Below are 17,140 nucleotides of genomic sequence, written 5' to 3'. Positions count from 1 at the left end.
GTAGCTGCGGCCTCACGAGAGAAGAAGACCGGAGATCTTGATGGTTCCGGGTGTTCAGTGCGGACGATGCGGCCTGGTGATTGCGGCCGGGACGGAGGTTAGGGATGACGGAAGCTGCAACGGGCAACCACATCGCACGGGCTACGGGGAGAAGCCCAACCAAACAAGGGGGTTATCTGCAAATCTCCGGATCGCGATTATTAATCTCGATCCGAAATAAAGGGTATTTTGTAATTCGGATCAAAACTCTTAAAATACCCCTGATTCGGATCGTGATTATTAACCGTGATCCGAATCAGGGTGTATTTAAAAATTGCTGGGGGTCTATTTACAAATATTTCGGTCGCGGTTAATAATCTCCTTCCGAACGAGGGGAGGTCACGCCGCCACGGCGAACTCTGCCATTCCCGCCGCCAAGCTTCCGGCACGAGCCCTCGTCCACTCGCAGGCCACATCCCTAGCCAGCCGTGGCGGCGGTCCCCTGTCATACGTCCGCAGCTACGATCCAGAGTTCCTGTTGCTCCGGCGTTGGGGAAAAAGCTCTCTCTCCTGTTTCCACGCGGCGCGGCGGCGTCTCGCTCGGAGCGCCGCCACACGCCGGCGCCGCGCCGTCAGCTGCTTCACTAGCTAGCCGCTAGCCCCGCTGCGATTCCGCGCGTTGCATTTGCAGCGATGAGCAGCAGCACCGGCCCAGAGTGCTGAGCAAAACGATATCGCTTCTGAAGTTTATAATACATAAGCATCCTTCTTTCGAAACTGAATAACGAACTAAGGCTTAACCTGCACATTTTGCAGGCTGGAAGAACAGGAAGAAGCTCTGGTGCCGATTCATTCTGAACTGAACCTGAAGCTGGGGTTGCAGGCTCCGATAAAGGTTCTAATGTTTCAGCATGGAACAGTTCTGATTCCTACAAGATTATTTGCAGAAGATTTCAGCATTCCAAATAGGATCTTAACCTGCTCATGGAAGATAGAAATCGCCGATCACAAGAGACAAGACTGCATTCACAACACAGATCACACCGGGAGAGCATATGAAACAGAAACCCTGAGATATACAGTTTCTGACAGTTGTCTGACGAAAGCGTCCGATGCGAGCCAAACATGGGTCTTGCTAGACAAATGCAACAAAAGTAGGAGGACCTTTCTTTCTGTGATAATTATGTACCAAAATAAGTTCATTAGAACAAGTTTATTATTCTTATTAGCTCAAGAACAATCTGGACACGGACATTGGCACACTGCACAAATTCAAATATTGAAGTAGTAGCATGACTGCGGCGTAGCACTCGATTCTCACACCCATAAACTTGATCGACGGCTGGGCGACACCATACGACAATGACTGTGGCAACTTTACTCCATGGAAAGAAAGTAAGAAACACACAGCAGAATTCTGATTATCTGAATGGAATGTTAGATTATTTGACAAAGTACGACATCTTTATGTTTCAAAATTTCAAAATCCAATAATTCAGTTGTACATGCAAAGAAAAGGGTATGAGGAAACAATGAGATCCATTTACAAAACCTGTCCAAATGGCAACTGAGTATCATAAAATTTGACAGCTAAATTGGCTAGTGCACGGAATGGGTGTGAAGACCATGACACATTCTACTGCGAACTCATGAATCCCAATAATATCAATAATTTGATTAACATGGTTCAATTTTTCATCAACACTGGTAAACAATGACCGATCTTCCATGTCGCTGCTCAGCTATTTTGTTATATCCTAAAAGATATGAAAACATGCGAATCAACAGACAGAGGACACGTAACGAGATTAAGAGAAAGTAAAAAAGTCTAGAAACAACTGCTGACAGGGTTCACCTGTGTTATAGTAGTGTGTGATAATAGTAATAACTGATCAAGGAATGCTTTCAGGGGGAGACAGAGACAAAGTCCAATACTAGGACCTTTCATGCGAGACTGCATGAATAGAAATGGCCATAATTTTTAATAAACATGGTATTTGTTACTACTTTCAGAAGGAAAAAGAAGGGACAAAAACTGAGGCTGGTTAAATTCTGTCACACCTTTATATTCCTGACTTGATGAGAACATCTAGCAGGAATGAAACCCGCTTCTCCAAGCTTCTGTCCAAGCGTCCAGTGCTCAACACCTGATAGAAGCATCCCAACCAAATAAGACAAAGGGCATAATAGCACAACATGCTGCATTTTTGAGGTCTGATTAGTTCATTATAAAGTCTGGTCATGAATTGGGTGGATAACGTGCATCATTAACAAGATTATTGGTCAGCACAGTGAAACAAGGCAATAAATTTATTAGTACAAGGAGAATACATGGGTGGATTGTAATAGATGTGCCAAGATTCCGAGGCAGGTTTCCTACTGGGAAGCAAGTTGGTTCAGTCATTTTTATCAAACACGGAGGAGGCTTACACGGATGAGCAGCGGGAAATTGCGGTGCCCTATGTGTGGCCCATCAGTTGAGCAATCAGGCTTTTTAGCTCAAATGTGTGAGTAGCAGAAAATGCATCAGGCTTTTATCGCTAGCAAGGGACTACATCTGAACAATCGATAATAGCAGGGCAGTTGAAACAAAAGATAAAAGATGCTCTTTCAATATATCCACATATTGTAAGGAAAAGATATTTCCATGCAGGCAACTTAATCCATAATTCTTTTTCAATATACACTTAAACACAGCAATTTTCCATGAACAGCAGGATTGCATTTAATCTGTCCTTAAATTCAACTCACTAAGCAAGCTGCCAACACAAGAAAAACGTATACAGCTTCACTAAAATTTGGGATCATCACTCCCTTCTATCACACACAAATGTTCAGGTTTCAGTCGCGAAACAGTGTGGTAAAACAAGGGACATTTTTTTTTTCTGAATCTGAATGCAGTACAACAACATTCATCATACTCCGTAGTAAGCAAGCGAGCTTCTATAGCAAAACTGAAGCGCATGTCTCAGACTTCCTCACCTCTCGGTGGTAGCGCTAGCCAGCCGTCCTCCACGAATCACCTTCTGGTCCAACACCAGTCAGCTGTCCTCTTTGCCGTACCCATCGCCGGTGTTCTGAATGGCCGGTTCTCCAATCCTACGCCAATGCCGGCCGGCTGACCGTCCTCTGCGCCGAAGTCGCCGGTGTTCAGTGAAACCGGCGTCTCCAGCTTTCAAGCTTGGCTTGTGCACGAGATCCCAATTTGAACATGACAGCTCGTCCTGGAGAGGGGCTCTGGACCTGGGGACATGCGCGGATTGGGTAACGCGAGCTGCGGACGTCGAGGTGGCGTGGATTGGGAGGGAGGTGGGGGCAACCGCCGATTGCTGAGCTAGAAGCAGGCATGGATCGAGGGCTCGAAGGGGAGGGGGAGGGGGAGGTGGACGCCGATGAGCAGCAGTGCGCCATTGCCGATTGGGGAAAGCCGTGGAAGGGTGGCGGTAAATAAAAACGGAGGCACGACGGAGGGGGAAGCGAGGACAAGAACCGCCGGTACCTTTTAAGTAGGAAAGAGGAAGAGCTGCGGACCATGGTCGCCATGCCCAGCCGGTGCGATCCCCAGCGCGCGTACCAGACGAGGCGAATGGCCGGCGTGCGCACGGCGCATCTGTTGTTCTCGGAAGCTTCGCCGGGCAGCAACGCCGAACGGGCTGGGGAGTTGATGCCCTTCCGAACCAGGGGGTTATCTGCAAAATATTGGATCGCGATTATTAATCGCGATCAGATTAAGGGGGTATTCTAAAACTTGTAACCCAAATATTTACAAAATACCCCATATTTTGGATCGCGATTAATAATCGCGATCCGAATCAGGGGTGTGCGCGCAAATTTCCGGGGTCTATTTACACATATTTCGGTCGCGGTTAATAATCTCCTTCCAAACGAGGGGAGGTCACGCCGCCGCCGGCGAACTCTGCCATTCCCGCCGCCAAGCTTCCAGCACGAGCCCTCGTCCACCCGCAGGCCACATCCCCAGCCGTGGCGGTGATCCCCACTCATACGGCCGCAGCTACCATCCGGAGTTGCTGTTGTTCCGGCGTTGGGGAAAGCCTTCTCCTGCTTCACGCGGCGCGGCGGCGCCTCGCTCGGAGCTCCGGCTCACACCGGCGCCGCGCCGTCAGCTGCTTCACTGCCTACCTGCTAGCCCCGCTGCGACCCCGGGCGTTGCATCTCAGCGGTGAGCAGCAGCACCGCGTCAGATTGCTGACTTGCTGAGCAAATCGATATCGCTTCTGAAGTTTGTACAGAAGCTACTACCCTTTCTTTTGAAACTGAAGAACGAAGCCTGAACCTTGGCATTCTGCAGGCTGGAAGAACGGGAAGAAACGGGCGCTGAACTTCTTCTTATTGATGAACAATGACAGTCTGGACAGACATCGGCACACGCGCACATACGTGTATACAGATACAACTTGCAGTAGTAGCAGGACTGCAAGTACTACCACTCAATACACACACACTTGATCGATGGACGATGGCTGGCTGGGCGACACCTTACGACGGCGGCGGCTGTGGCAACTTTACCCCAATCAAAGAAAGAAAGAAACACACAGCACAATGGAATGTTGACCTCGCACTGGAGATGCCACAAGCCCAGTGAGATTTTCGGCGGCGCTAGCTAGTTAGGGCAGCCTTCTCGGCGGCGGCAGTCGGGCACGCAGGTGTTCATGTGGTTCGTCTCGCAGGCCTCCTTGTCCTCCACCTTACGGGCGCATGTCACGCGAGCGTTCAAGCCGCACTCCATGATGCAGACCTCGGGGCACCCCGGCACGGGCTGCTTCGGACACGCCCAGCGGCGTCGGCGACAGGAGCAGCAGCGCGACGCAGATCGCGACGGCGGCCATCCTGAGCCTTTCGTCGCCGACGACGACGGAAGCCATGGATCAAGACTGGGTGTGTCTGGCTTGCTGCCGGCTGGAGGAGGAGGAAGAAGAAGACGGCGAGGACCGAGGTTCTACTGCTGCTGCTTGATTATGCGACCGCCGACCGGCGCCCGTGTCGGGGCACCCGGTGATGCCATTTTATAGGAAGCCGGGGCGTCAGGCGCGCTATGCTGGAGCACTTGCCAGCTGAGCATCACTATATGATAGTGGCAAATTCAGATGGCTCCCTAATCGGCTGATCGTGCACAGCATTGCAGACGAGTGCTGCGTAATCTGGAGCAATCACCGTTCACCATGTCATCGAGAGTTGACAAAAAGAGATTAATAAGACGCGATGAAAGGTTGCACATGATTCGTGCTAAAAATGATGAACTGTTTCTCCTTCTCTTCGTAGGAATTTCATTATTTGGATCCCAATTCGCAGTACTTTCAGAATTTGAAACCCTATCGCAACGTTGGCCGGTGTCCTCATGCTATAAGGGAAAACTTTTTTAACTTAAATGTGAGAACCGCCCAATTTAATATCGTTTTAAGCGAAACCGTCGGTCCTTATCGTAAAGATGAGAGCTAACACGCACTCGCACCACTGGCGCGCTACGGGTTAACCCACATCTAAACTACTAAGAACCAACTTAGCCTTTCGCCGAAAATAACATTAAACCCGGTAGTCCCGGTATGCGCTCCAACATATGCCCAGAATCACGCATATGCACGTACCGTCACAAGCTCATACATCACCATTGATCCACAAAGAGCAAATTTTAATACAAGATTAAGCCATTAATCATTACAAATTTAACATAAAGAAAGGTTCCAAGTCTATTAAGGTGCGAAAGAGGGATACAAGCCTCGGGCTCACAAATAACATAGAAGATATAAAAGCCATAAAGTTTAATGTTCAACATGATATCCCAAATACGATACGCAGCGGAAAGATACGATAAACAATAATATTAATAGCGTCTTGCTCAAGGACGCCATTGACCATATTGACCTATTCCTCGCCCGCGCCGGGTTCGGCGGGGTAGAAATGGCCAAACACCACTTCCGGCTCACCTGCAACTTAGTTAAGAAATATAGCAACATGAGTACAAAGGTACTCGCAAGACTTACGCGAATAAATAAACAAGGAGTATGCAAATGAGGGCTCACAAGAAAGCTTTAGGGTTAAGTTGTTAGCATAGGCATGAGCTTTCTAACCAAACCTAATCTAGCATCCTAGCAGTTTTATTATCTTGCCCGACCCACCATAAAATTTTAGTTAAACATTGACCAACCAAAAGAGGTAACATAAGCATCATAAACCACATGCGACCAAGATCGATACACTACGAAGAATTCGTCGAAACTTGAGCTTGCTCATAACCGAGAGCGCGGCAATTCGAATTGATTCATTAACCTTGCAAGGGTGTACAACTTTACCCACACGACACAAGGACCATGCGACTCGCCCAACCGATCACGTTGGGTGAGGGGGTACTCGCATCAACCATTCCCGACGAGTTATAACCGTTGAACATCACGCCTAACTTGCGCGGAGAGTAACCTAGGTCCACCGGGGACACCCCTAAGCCTCTCTACAAAGCCCCACGGCCACGCATCTAGGACCGTGCATCAACGATTATAACTAGAGGGTAATCGGCTTATCCACCCCATGAATGGATATGTGGTAGTACGATAAGTGCTCAATTTCCAAGGTCATCCACGGACGGTCCTTAATCGGTTCAAGCGGTCTAAGCCTCCGAGACTCCTTTCTCTAGGCCCTACCTTCCGCTCGAACCCCAAAACCACACTTCCAACTAGACCGATCCGACCCAACATTCCGACACCGGACAACACGTTTAAGATAACACAAAGCGGGTGAAACAAGTGATCCTATTCCAAATTTTTCCTACAAGATATCTACCAACCCTAGACACGACTAAGCATTTAGTTAAATGAGTTGCAAGTGACTACGTGTGCCAAGGGCATGGATAAACAAATCAAGAGCGGGCATTGCATGAAAATAGGGATAACAATGCAATAGATAGATATTTAACATAAGCATAGATACCCAAGTGAAATAACTAAATTTAAGCAAGTTGAATAGGTCAAGGAATCATGCTTAGCTGCTTGCCTTGGTTCTCTTCTTGCTCAACCACACACTCGACTCCCGGCTCGGTCTCAACGAACTCGGCGGGCTCAACGGGCACGTCCTCCGGCGTCTCGGTCACTAAAATGCATGAATGAAATGTATGCATTAGGATGATGCCAATGATGTGAAAATGGGATGAGATGCAACGATACGATAATAGAAGAGAAATGTCACATCAACGCGAAAGCAATACCATCATGGCACTACAAGCTCGATTACTAATTTAAACTCTAAGCCCGAAGGCAAACTTGCTCATGTAACAAATTAACAAGAACAAATCATGATTTAATTTCTGCACCCAGAGGATCTCAAAATAAACTCATGAGAGTTGAGTTTGCATCAAAAACATATTTGTAGAATTACTTATGATATTTACAATTTTCAGCAGCTAAACTCAAGATAAATCTTAAAAGCTATGCAAAACATTTTCAAAAATCCTAATAAAATTACTAGAGGTACAAGACATGCTAACAAGGATAACAGAAGTGGTTTTACCATTTTATCAATTTTCTATCAAAAGATATTCATTTTATAAGATTGCAGGCAGCAAAACTAAAAACACATTAAGAACCTATCAAAAAGTACTGGAACATATACACCACTTGCACTATGAGAAAGAGCATTTGACAGGGAATATAACAAACTTTAGTTTGGTATTTTTAGAGCACCACAAAATAAGATCAACAATTAACTTGGTCTAACAAGAATAAACTATAACTTAAAATACAGGACTCTAACATGCATAAACTTAATTTATCTAAGCAGATCTATTACAGAGGATTCAAACAAAATAAATTTCATAATTTTTGGAGATCTACAACAATTTCTACGCAATTAACAAGATCACATGAAATGATAAAAGCATCCGAGTGGCCAGCGCTAGATCCACCCGGATCTAGCGCCCCTGGGCGCCGACAGGCGGGCCCAGGCGGCCAGCGCGCGGCCCGGCGAAGTCAAGGCCAGGGGGGCGGCCTTGACTCGCCACGGCGCGGCCGGGGCGCGCCCACGGCGCAGCCCGCGCGCGAACGCGCGCGCGCGGCGCGACGCGGCGGCGGCCGGCAAGGGGACGAGCGGCAGGGGGCGAACGGGGGCGGGGAGACGCGCGCGCCAGCCGCGCGGCGAGGCGGCGAGGCTCACCCGCGGCACGGGCGAGCGGAACGGAGCGGCGGGCGGCGGCGCGACGGAGCACGGCGGCGGCGGAAGGAGGCGCTCGCGGGGGAGGGTGTTGCGGGCGAAGGGAAGGCCGGCGGGCGGGCGGAGCCGAGCGAGGAGGGTGAGGGGGCTGGTGCGGGCGCGGCCAATCGAGCGGAGGCGAAGCGCCGGCGGCGGATTGCGGCGGCGGCGGCGGCTCGGAGCGGAGGGAGAGGAAGAGGCAGGGGCGCGGTTTTGGCCGGGGGAAGGGAAAACGAGCGCGCTTTGAAGAGGGGAGTGGGGAGGCGAGCGGGCGGAGCACGGGAGACGAGGAGGCGGCGGCCACGCTGGACGGCCCAGCGGCCGCCGGCGTGCCGCGCCGCGCGGGCGCCCAACGGGCGGGCGCAGAGGCGCGGGCGGCGCGGAGGGGGTGGCTGACGCGCGGGCCCGGGCGCGCGGAGGAGAGGAGGAGGAGGCTGACCGGTGGGGCCGGGAGGAGGGGAAAAAGGGAAAAGGCAACGGTTCAACTCGTAAATTCAAAAACGTGCACTTCCCGGGCTCCAAAAATCACCAAAGTTTTATGGAAGCTAGATTAAATCATCAAGAACACAATGCAACAACAAGAGCTCAAAAATCTGTTATGGATTGTTCACAAAAATTCAAACAACATTGCAGTTTTCAAACTTTCCAAGAATTTTATGGCTCGGCAGAGACATCCAAAAATTGAATAAAAATATCCAAAATTCATCACTTGAAATCTAGTATTTGAATAAAATGTTTGGGGGCACAGTCACATAGCAAAATTTAAACTTACTTCACAACTGGCACCTAATTCACACAAGAAAATGGATGGTCAATATGTAATTGAGTGCATATGATGCTCCATAATGCTTGGGTGATGCTCATGATGATGTTGCTTAATTTTTAATCCCGTGCTTTTAAAATTTGGGTCGTGACATTAAACATCAATCGAAAATAATAAGAGCAAGTACCAGTATTTTTCACTTCTATATGCGAAATGGTCATTGAATCTAAAAGCACACCAGGGATGGATAATTAAATTGTCGACATTACATTAGCCGCGCACAGCTAATGTTAACTCTGTGCTCCTTAGCCGTGCACAGCATTATACACGGTAGTGCTAGCTAACTTGCAGCAGTCACCACGTCCAGAGTTGACAGAAGATAAGTAAGTGCCCTCAATAAAGGGACTCGTGCTCAGCATATATCCTACTAAGATGACATTTTACTCGATCGGTTGCTTCTTGACAAATATAATGTTTGATTTCTGCCAAACATTTTTTTGAATGGGATATTTCATATTTCCATTTAAATCAACAAGCAATTTGAGAACATGACCATTTCACATGACATCCGAACTTTTGAAGAATAGCGTTTAGTCGGCTACTCATTAGCTCGAAATTTTGAAGCGTACTTCCTCCGTCCAAAAAGAATGTAACTATCACTTTTTGAGAAGTTAAACAATTTTAAACTTAATCAAATTTTTATAAAAAATTACTCATATTTATATCTTCAAATATCTTTAGTATGAAATACATTACATGATTAATTTATTGATACTTATATTTTATAATATAAATATTAATATTATTTTATATAAATTTGATCAAATTTAAAATCATTTCACTTTTCAGAAAGTAAGAGTAAATTTTTTTTAATGGAGGGAGTATGGGTTATGCGTGCGTAAAGGTGACGTAGCCGTAAGCGTGGCACGCAAACCAAACCTGCAGCTGACCTGGCGCCACTCATCGCCTCGAACACTGACGTCTGGGTCCCACCGACGCAGCGTCTTCTCCTTCCCTCTGCCAGCTTCGAAACCTGGCGCCCACTCATCAGCCTCGTGCACTGACGTGTGGGTCCCACCGACGCAGCGTCTTCTCCTTCCTTCCCTCCGCCAGCTTCGAAACCTCCGCCCCGTCGCATAAACCCCCTCGCCTCCTCCGCCCACGCCCCACTCCCTCCTCAGCTTATACGCCTCCCTCGCAGCCCCGCCGCGCGCGAAACCCCCGGTCCCTTGTCGCATTCCGCTCGCGATGCAGTCCACCGCGGCCGCGTCCGTCTCCGCCTCGGCGATCGCCTCCGGCGGCGGCGCCAGATCCGAGCCGGCGCGGCGGCCTGGCGGGCTCCGGGTCTGCGGGCTCCGGGGCGAGTCCCCCGCGTGCCCCTCGCTGCGGATCTCGCAGGCGCCAGCGAGGCTGGCGGTGGCGAGGGCGGCGGCGGCCACGAACGGCGCGGTGGCGGGGAGCGGCGGGTTCGACTACGACCTCGTCATCATCGGCGCGGGAGTCGGGGGCCACGGCGCCGCACTGCACGCCGTCGAGGAGGTCTGTGCGTACTGCTTCCTGTGTTTAGTGCTCGATGTAGCATACGCAAGGTGTTCTCGCGCGTCTGTTGGGATGTGGAATGGCTAGTAAGCTTAAGCTGACGAGTAACCTGGGTAAAATGGAGCTGCGAAGTTGGCCGACTATGAGATGCTTTAGTGCTGACCAGACATGGTACAGCGTGAGCCTTTGATTGGTAATTTGGCTCTGGAGATGGAAAATTTGCTTGAATGCGGTGATCGTTGATTTTGTGTGTTTGCTGAGGATTTTAGACTGAGAGGCGGTGAAGTGCCACCAGGATATGTAGAAATTTAGGCGGTGGTCGGTGGAAATCCCAGACGTGTGCCTGTATTTTCAAACAGGAAACTCTTTCTTGCTGGAACACTTGAAATTCTCGCTAATTTCTGTGGTGGCTCATGGAGTAAGCAATTTGCAACCTATGCCTATTCCCCAAACAGTTCCAAATTTGTGCTGCGTCAGGGCCTAGACATTGACCACTTGATGCAATAAGGGATGTTGGTGCCCTGCTTTCAATTGTAGTTGGTTAGTTGATCATCTACTAATCAGTATTTTCTCTTTTAAGCTCATGCATTATCAGAGTCCAGAAAAGAAGAATGACCTCTGTACATTAACCATGTATCAAATTTCTAGAGTTGCTACTGCTGCTATATTGATCTTTTCACTTTGCCCTAACTTATGCAGGGTTTGAAAACTGCCATAATTGAGGGAGATGTTGTGGGTGGGACGTGTGTAAACAGAGGTTGTGTCCCATCGAAAGCGCTCCTTGCTGTCAGTGGTCGGATGCGGGAGCTTCATGATGAACATCATATGAAATCTTTGGGTCTACAGGTAATATGATCGTTTGGATAAGAGTGGGAGTCTTCATTTGCTGTTTCAAACTGGCTCATCTGTATAGTGCAGGATTGACAAAAAAAGTAGCATTTAGTTTAGGTGCTTCTAATGGTCGTTTTCTCTTTTGTAACACTTAGTTGTATACATGTTTATCCCAACCAGGACAATTTGACTTGATATGTCCATTCCAGTTTCTTGTTTAAAAGCCAAATCTTTCTTTGTGCTTTTAGGAGCCCTTTCGAAATGGCAAAATAATGCTATAGTAGACAAGGGAAGAACATGTAGTGCAAGGTTCAAGTCCCCAGGTTATCATTTAGAAGTGTAAAGCCTTAAGAACTAATATTGAATTAGCTGCGTGCATTAAAGCTATGGGTGCAAAGCTTTTGGGCTTTATGTCTATTTTGAGGGGAAAACAGTAGGGGAGCCCCCTACTTTGGTATTTATGTTAAACATAGAGGTGCCAGAAACCATAAAAAAATACAAGAAAAAGAGAAACTAAAACTGAAGAGGCAGGGAGGAGCTGTACAAAGTCCTGAGCCAAGATAAAACAACACTCTTAAATCTTCTGTGACCCTGTGTAAGTTTAGCATCAATTGTATGTTTCTCTTCATTAGATGAGTTTTACTCCGTCCGAGTGAGCGGAGCCCTCGCCCCAGAGGGGGTGGGAAATTGAACATATTTTAATTAAGCAATCCACTTGTTCTTAGGAGACATGAAGGTTTCAACCATTACCTTTGGGCACTAGCAGTTTTATTCGAACATGTTATTTCTTTTATCCTGATTGATGCTGAATTGCTGGGTATATTGGCTATAGGTTTCCTCTACTGGATATGATAGACAAGCTGTTGCTGATCATGCAAACAATCTTGCCTCCAAAATCCGTAGCAACTTGACGAACTCAATGAAAGCTCTGGGTGTGGATATATTGACAGGTGTTGGCACTATTGTGGTAAGTCACCTATAGTCCTTTACTTAATTGGCATGGAACCAATAGTTATGTATATGAGAATTATATCCCAACTTCTTCAGCAAGAAGTGAGGTTGATAATTCAGAGCTGAGTTGCATGCATTCCTATCTAAAACTGTGCTGTGTACTGTTGACATCAGTCAACACTAGGAAAATTATTCTAGCTGAACATCCAATAAAGGGTTTCAAAATTGTTAAAAAATGTTCGTCCCTGCATTTTGGTTTCTAAATTATGTCAATTTCACCTCATATGCATGTACTTAAGGAAAGTTGCATATCTAAGAGCAGATTGAGCATTTGTTAGGTATGGGGCTATAAAATTCAACTGCATGGTCTGGCCAGAAATGAAGCAATCATAATATTTTTGATACATATTATTGATCAGTTATGTCCAGTGATAGGCAATGTGCATGGCATGCTCAGACATGGAAATGAGCTCTTTGTACTTATACATAAAGTGTGTAGTAACATACCTGTTTCCATTGATGGCTTGACCAGGGAAAGCAAAAGGTACGATATGGAAAAGTTGGTTTCCCTGAGAAAGAAATTACTGCCAGGAACATCATAATTGCCACTGGATCAACTCCTTTTGTCCCCAAAGGCATTGAAATTGATGGTAACTACTCATTTTCTCTGGTTGTATCATGCTTCTAGTTGAAATTTGAAAGCTTAAAAGGCTTCAGAAAATTAACAGTTCGCGCTGGAGATTATTTATATCGCAACTTGTATTGTTTTAACTTTTCAGTTATGTTAAACTTCAATACTCACAGGAAACATTCATATGCTAGATATACTTATAAAGTGTAGTGTGATGACCATTTTTCATTCACCTTGTGACTTTAGGCACTCTGCTTTCAGAACTTCATGGTAGCTCACGTTGATGCAAATGTTATTCAGAGTTATGTGTAATCATGTTTTCCTTGTCTGTTAGTTTAGTTCAAGTATAGCCATTGTGTAACATCACTGTTAGAAAAAACCCAACTGCTATGTCAACTGCAGCACCGAGAATTGTATCTCACCACATTTATTTAGGTCGGATCTGGAATCACCGGAGATAAAAGAAAAGAAGTGCTATTTGTTATGGCTTGAATGTCCATATGGATATGCCAGTTTGTAGAGATTTTCATTTGTTGAGCTAAGAGATTTCGAGAGTATCTATTGTAAGATATCTAACCTGTGGCCATTCTGTTGTCACTCTTACTACCTTTTTCACATCACAAACAAGCCTAGAAAATAATTACCACATTAGTGATGGAGCAATCTGTTGCATTCTCTGTTGCAGGTGCAGTGTATCTGCCATATTTTTGTTTACTTTCCTTATTTTGTTTGTTCTCACGAAAGTCTGTTGGGTGATTTTGTGCAGGGAAAACTGTATTTACTAGTGATCACGCCCTTAAGCTTGAGTCAGTTCCAGACTGGATAGCTATTGTTGGAAGTGGTTACATTGGACTTGAGTTCAGTGATGTATACACAGCTCTAGGAAGTGAGGTATGTTAGAAGTTGTTGCGCTAGATATATTTGGGGCATGAAATTATTTTTTAGATCATGTTATTTTCCTAGAACCATGGTCTACAGCACTAGATAAATAACAAAAGGTGCCTAGAGTACTGGTGCCCTAAATACCTGCTGCCATTCTCTCTGAATTTCATGTTGGCTGCACAAATTGTTTGACTGTCATGCAAAGTATGACTCCAACATTCTAAAGTAAATGCTCAAGGATTCAAATAAACTAAACGGATTCTATAATGCTCCTGACGAATAATCTGCAGTTGCCTGTTGAATGTGGTTGTAATCAATTCTTTTGTCACCTGAATTTACTCAATTGAATATTGGGCAGGTCACTTTTGTTGAAGCTCTTGACCAGCTGATGCCGGGATTTGATCCTGAAATTGCAAAATTAGCCCAGAGAGTTCTTATTAATCCTCGGAAAATCGACTATCACACTGGTGTTTTTGCAAGCAAGGTTAGTTTCACCTTTTAATATTGCCTTCTCAAAGTATTGAAGATTCTTTTGACTTGGTTGAATAATCTATACATTGAATGCTCTATGGATTTTTCTCTAGATTACTCCAGCAAAGGATGGAAAACCTGTGCTCATCGAGCTCATTGATGCCAAGACAAAGGAGCACAAAGAAACCCTTGAGGTAAGTTACATTTTTAATTTCTCTGACACCTTGTTTTGTTCTTTGTTCTTCTGGATTGTTTTAGAATTTATATTTTTGAGCCCTATCTTTGTTGTGGTACAGCATAAAATACACATACTCTTTTATTATCTCATTGTCTAGAGCTGCATGGCTTTACTGAGCGCATGCTTCCTGTAGATCCTGTACCCACCACATGTATTCAGCACAGAGTATTGTAGCAGTTACTTGCTACCAGCTTTGTAATCAACAAGTTAAAAATGTTTATCTCACATTGATACTTTAGTTAATGTTCTACTTAGATGTTCTCACAATAATCACTTGGTAAATATGGTTTTACATTTAGTCATCAAAACAACAATGTGCTAAGCAGTGCAGTGTCAATCTTATCGGAGTGCACATATACAACATTTCTGCTAGCTTTCAAAGTTTCCATTTGATTCTTTGTAAGCAAAATACAATGGCTTATCATGGAGGTTGGAAATTCCTGTGTATAGGTGGATGCTGCCCTTATTGCCACAGGAAGGGCGCCATTCACCAAAGGGCTTGGCTTGGAAAATGTGAGTGTCAGAAACTTGAATCTATTTTCTACCAGATCATATGGTACAGTTTAAATGTATAAGAATGGTGAAGCTTATTTACCTTCTCTTCAGATCAATGTTGTTACACAGCGTGGTTTTGTACCTGTTGATGAACGGATGCGAGTCATGGATGCAGATGGCAATGTGGTATGTTGCAAATTTTGTGATACTTTCTTTCTTGAGAACAAGTGACTCTCCAAGAGTTCTATGTAATTAACATATAATGTTATATATAGGTACCCAATTTATATTGCATTGGAGATGCCAATGGCAAGCTCATGCTTGCCCATGCTGCCAGTGCACAAGGAATTTCAGGTACTTGGGAATTTTCAACCTATTTTCTTGTTTTGTTTCTTGGAGCAAGCTTATGGTGTACTCCCTTGATGTTAAATTCTTATTCGAATGTAGTTGTTGAGCAAATCTCTGGAAGGGACCACATCCTAAATCATTTAAGCATCCCAGCTGCTTGTTTCACTCATCCAGAGATCAGTATGGTTGGACTGACAGAGGCAAGTCAAGTTTTTTATCTTCTTATTTCGGTTATTATTTATTAATCTTGTCTACTTCACGCATTCCCTTTAATCAATGCATAGAAATTTCAACAGCTGAATATTTTGACATTGTTTGCTCAATGGCCGAAGTTTGCTAATTTAACTGTTAATATTTGAGCATTGCTTCTCAGAGTATATAAATGGACGAAATCTTAAAACTTGCTTAACATACTGTTTTCTGAAACTTTCTCAGCCACAAGCCAGAGAAAAAGCCGACAAAGAAGGATTTGAGATAAGTGTGGTTAAGACCAGCTTTAAGGCTAACACTAAAGCTTTGGCAGAAAATGAGGGTGATGGGATTGCCAAGGTAATTCTGCTTGCTACATCATTCCTTCAGAGTTTGCAATTGTGCCTCATTGTTTGTATTAGACAACATGTGCTACTCTCTGCAGTTGATTTACCGATCTGACACGGGCGAAATTCTTGGGGTTCACATTTTGGGTTTGCATGCTGCTGATCTCATCCACGAGGCGTCAAATGCCATCGCCCTAGGAACTCGTGTCCAAGTGAGTGTTTTTGACAATTTATTCTTGTTATAATCTAGCATCTTCCTTTGTCGGATAACATCATGTATAGAGCTACCAGCAATTAGCTTGAATCAGCATCAGCTCATAATCATTTTCACCACACAGGACATCAAGTTTGCTGTTCATGCGCACCCCACGTTGTCCGAGGTCCTGGATGAACTTTTCAAAGCAGCCAAGGTATACACATCAATGCCTCATTTCTTTGTACATTTGTACTTCTTTTCCCCTGAATCTGAACAACTGCGAGCATTGGTTTCTCTTTCCAACAGGTTAATTCAGGTGTTTCTCATTCTGTAAATGAACCAGTTGCAGCCTAGAGAAGTGCCGGACAGCAAGCCGAGCCAGCCACCCCAACCACTGCTGAAGGTCCTCAGCTTCATCACGGCCCTGCTATCTTCCCCGAAACGAGATCAACAACGGTAGTTCGCTCAACAAGTGGTGTTGTACCTTAACATCTGCTGGCTATAGATTCGAGGAGAAAAACTCCATCTTCATCAGCACTGGAAATGCATGCGCACATTTTTGGTAGTCCGATTTATGTAAAGGGTCTTGTGCTAGTTAGCAGTGGGGTGGCTTTTTGTTGGCTTCATTCTTTGTTGGTTGTCCTGTAAGCTGCAAGTGCCGAGACTAATCAGCTTGTTTGAAATAATCGATTTCCAGTCGGGTGTACCACGATCCAAAACGTCCATGTATTGTGGTGGGTTCGCGTTGACCTGACTAACGCGAGGCGCTTTTACTGCCGACGATGATAGTTGTACAATAAAATCGCCGTAGGTAGTACAGTAGCTTGGCGTATACTGTCTAATATGTGCGATGATATGGGTCACAAGCCTGAAAACCGTCGGTTTTCCTGCTGACAAACGCATGCCATTGATCCTGGCTATGCAAGTCTTTTTCATCGACAGGCACAACAGATTTCTTGTGTTGTTGCTGCCTTCATAAAGAGGTATCTGCAATTTTGCATAATAGATCGAAAACATGCATGTCGTTAACCAACAAAGTGACCATGACACTTGCCATCCTGAGTCCTGTACGCATAATAGATCGAAA

General features: G+C 45.6%; 1 protein-coding gene and 1 long non-coding RNA gene across 3 annotated transcripts; one reads left to right on the top strand and one right to left on the bottom strand.

The window, feature by feature from the left end:
- Nucleotides 1-1,503: 1,503 nt before the first annotated feature.
- LOC112887934 lies at nt 1,504-3,057 on the bottom strand. The gene is made up of 3 exons (XR_003227661.1): nt 2,962-3,057; nt 2,041-2,126; nt 1,504-1,933 (listed from the first exon to the last, which is right to left on the bottom strand). It is a non-coding gene; the product is annotated as an uncharacterized LOC112887934 (long non-coding RNA).
- A 6,943-nt stretch (nt 3,058-10,000) lies between these two features.
- On the top strand, nt 10,001-16,772 carry LOC112885869 (dihydrolipoyl dehydrogenase 1, chloroplastic-like). Of its 2 annotated transcripts, none has more exons than XM_025951548.1 (15): nt 10,001-10,474; nt 11,174-11,320; nt 12,138-12,272; nt 12,789-12,906; nt 13,654-13,778; nt 14,128-14,253; nt 14,354-14,434; nt 14,929-14,991; nt 15,085-15,159; nt 15,249-15,327; nt 15,421-15,521; nt 15,757-15,870; nt 15,956-16,069; nt 16,196-16,267; nt 16,397-16,772. In XM_025951548.1, exons 1-15 carry the CDS (start codon nt 10,184-10,186, stop codon nt 16,511-16,513), a joined length of 1,758 nt encoding a protein of 585 aa, XP_025807333.1. In that variant the 5' UTR covers nt 10,001-10,183; the 3' UTR covers nt 16,514-16,772. The 2 variants fall into 2 exon arrangements, with proteins under 2 accessions (XP_025807333.1, XP_025807334.1); XM_025951549.1 differs by having other exon boundaries at nt 10,184-10,474; nt 16,360-16,772.
- The last annotated feature ends 368 nt before the right edge of the window (nt 16,773-17,140 follow it).

This window comes from Panicum hallii, chromosome 3 (assembly GCF_002211085.1).
Source record: "Panicum hallii strain FIL2 chromosome 3, PHallii_v3.1, whole genome shotgun sequence".
NCBI classification, from domain to species: Eukaryota; Viridiplantae; Streptophyta; class Magnoliopsida; order Poales; family Poaceae; genus Panicum; species Panicum hallii.
The sequence above is the reverse complement of the archived record's forward strand: the minus strand, read 5'-3'. Positions and strand labels throughout refer to the sequence as shown.

Excerpts from the sequence above, each read along its gene's own strand:
- LOC112885869 (XM_025951548.1), top strand. The coding sequence starts at position 10,184 with ATGCAGTCCACCGCGGCCGCGTCCGTCTCCGCCTCGGCGATCGCCTCC. Across the intron at positions 12,273-12,788 it reads CAGGTGTTGGCACTATTGTG|GGAAAGCAAAAGGTACGATA; the intron begins GTAAGTCACCTA and ends TGGCTTGACCAG. Across the intron at positions 15,328-15,420 it reads CAGTGCACAAGGAATTTCAG|TTGTTGAGCAAATCTCTGGA; the intron begins GTACTTGGGAAT and ends ATTCGAATGTAG.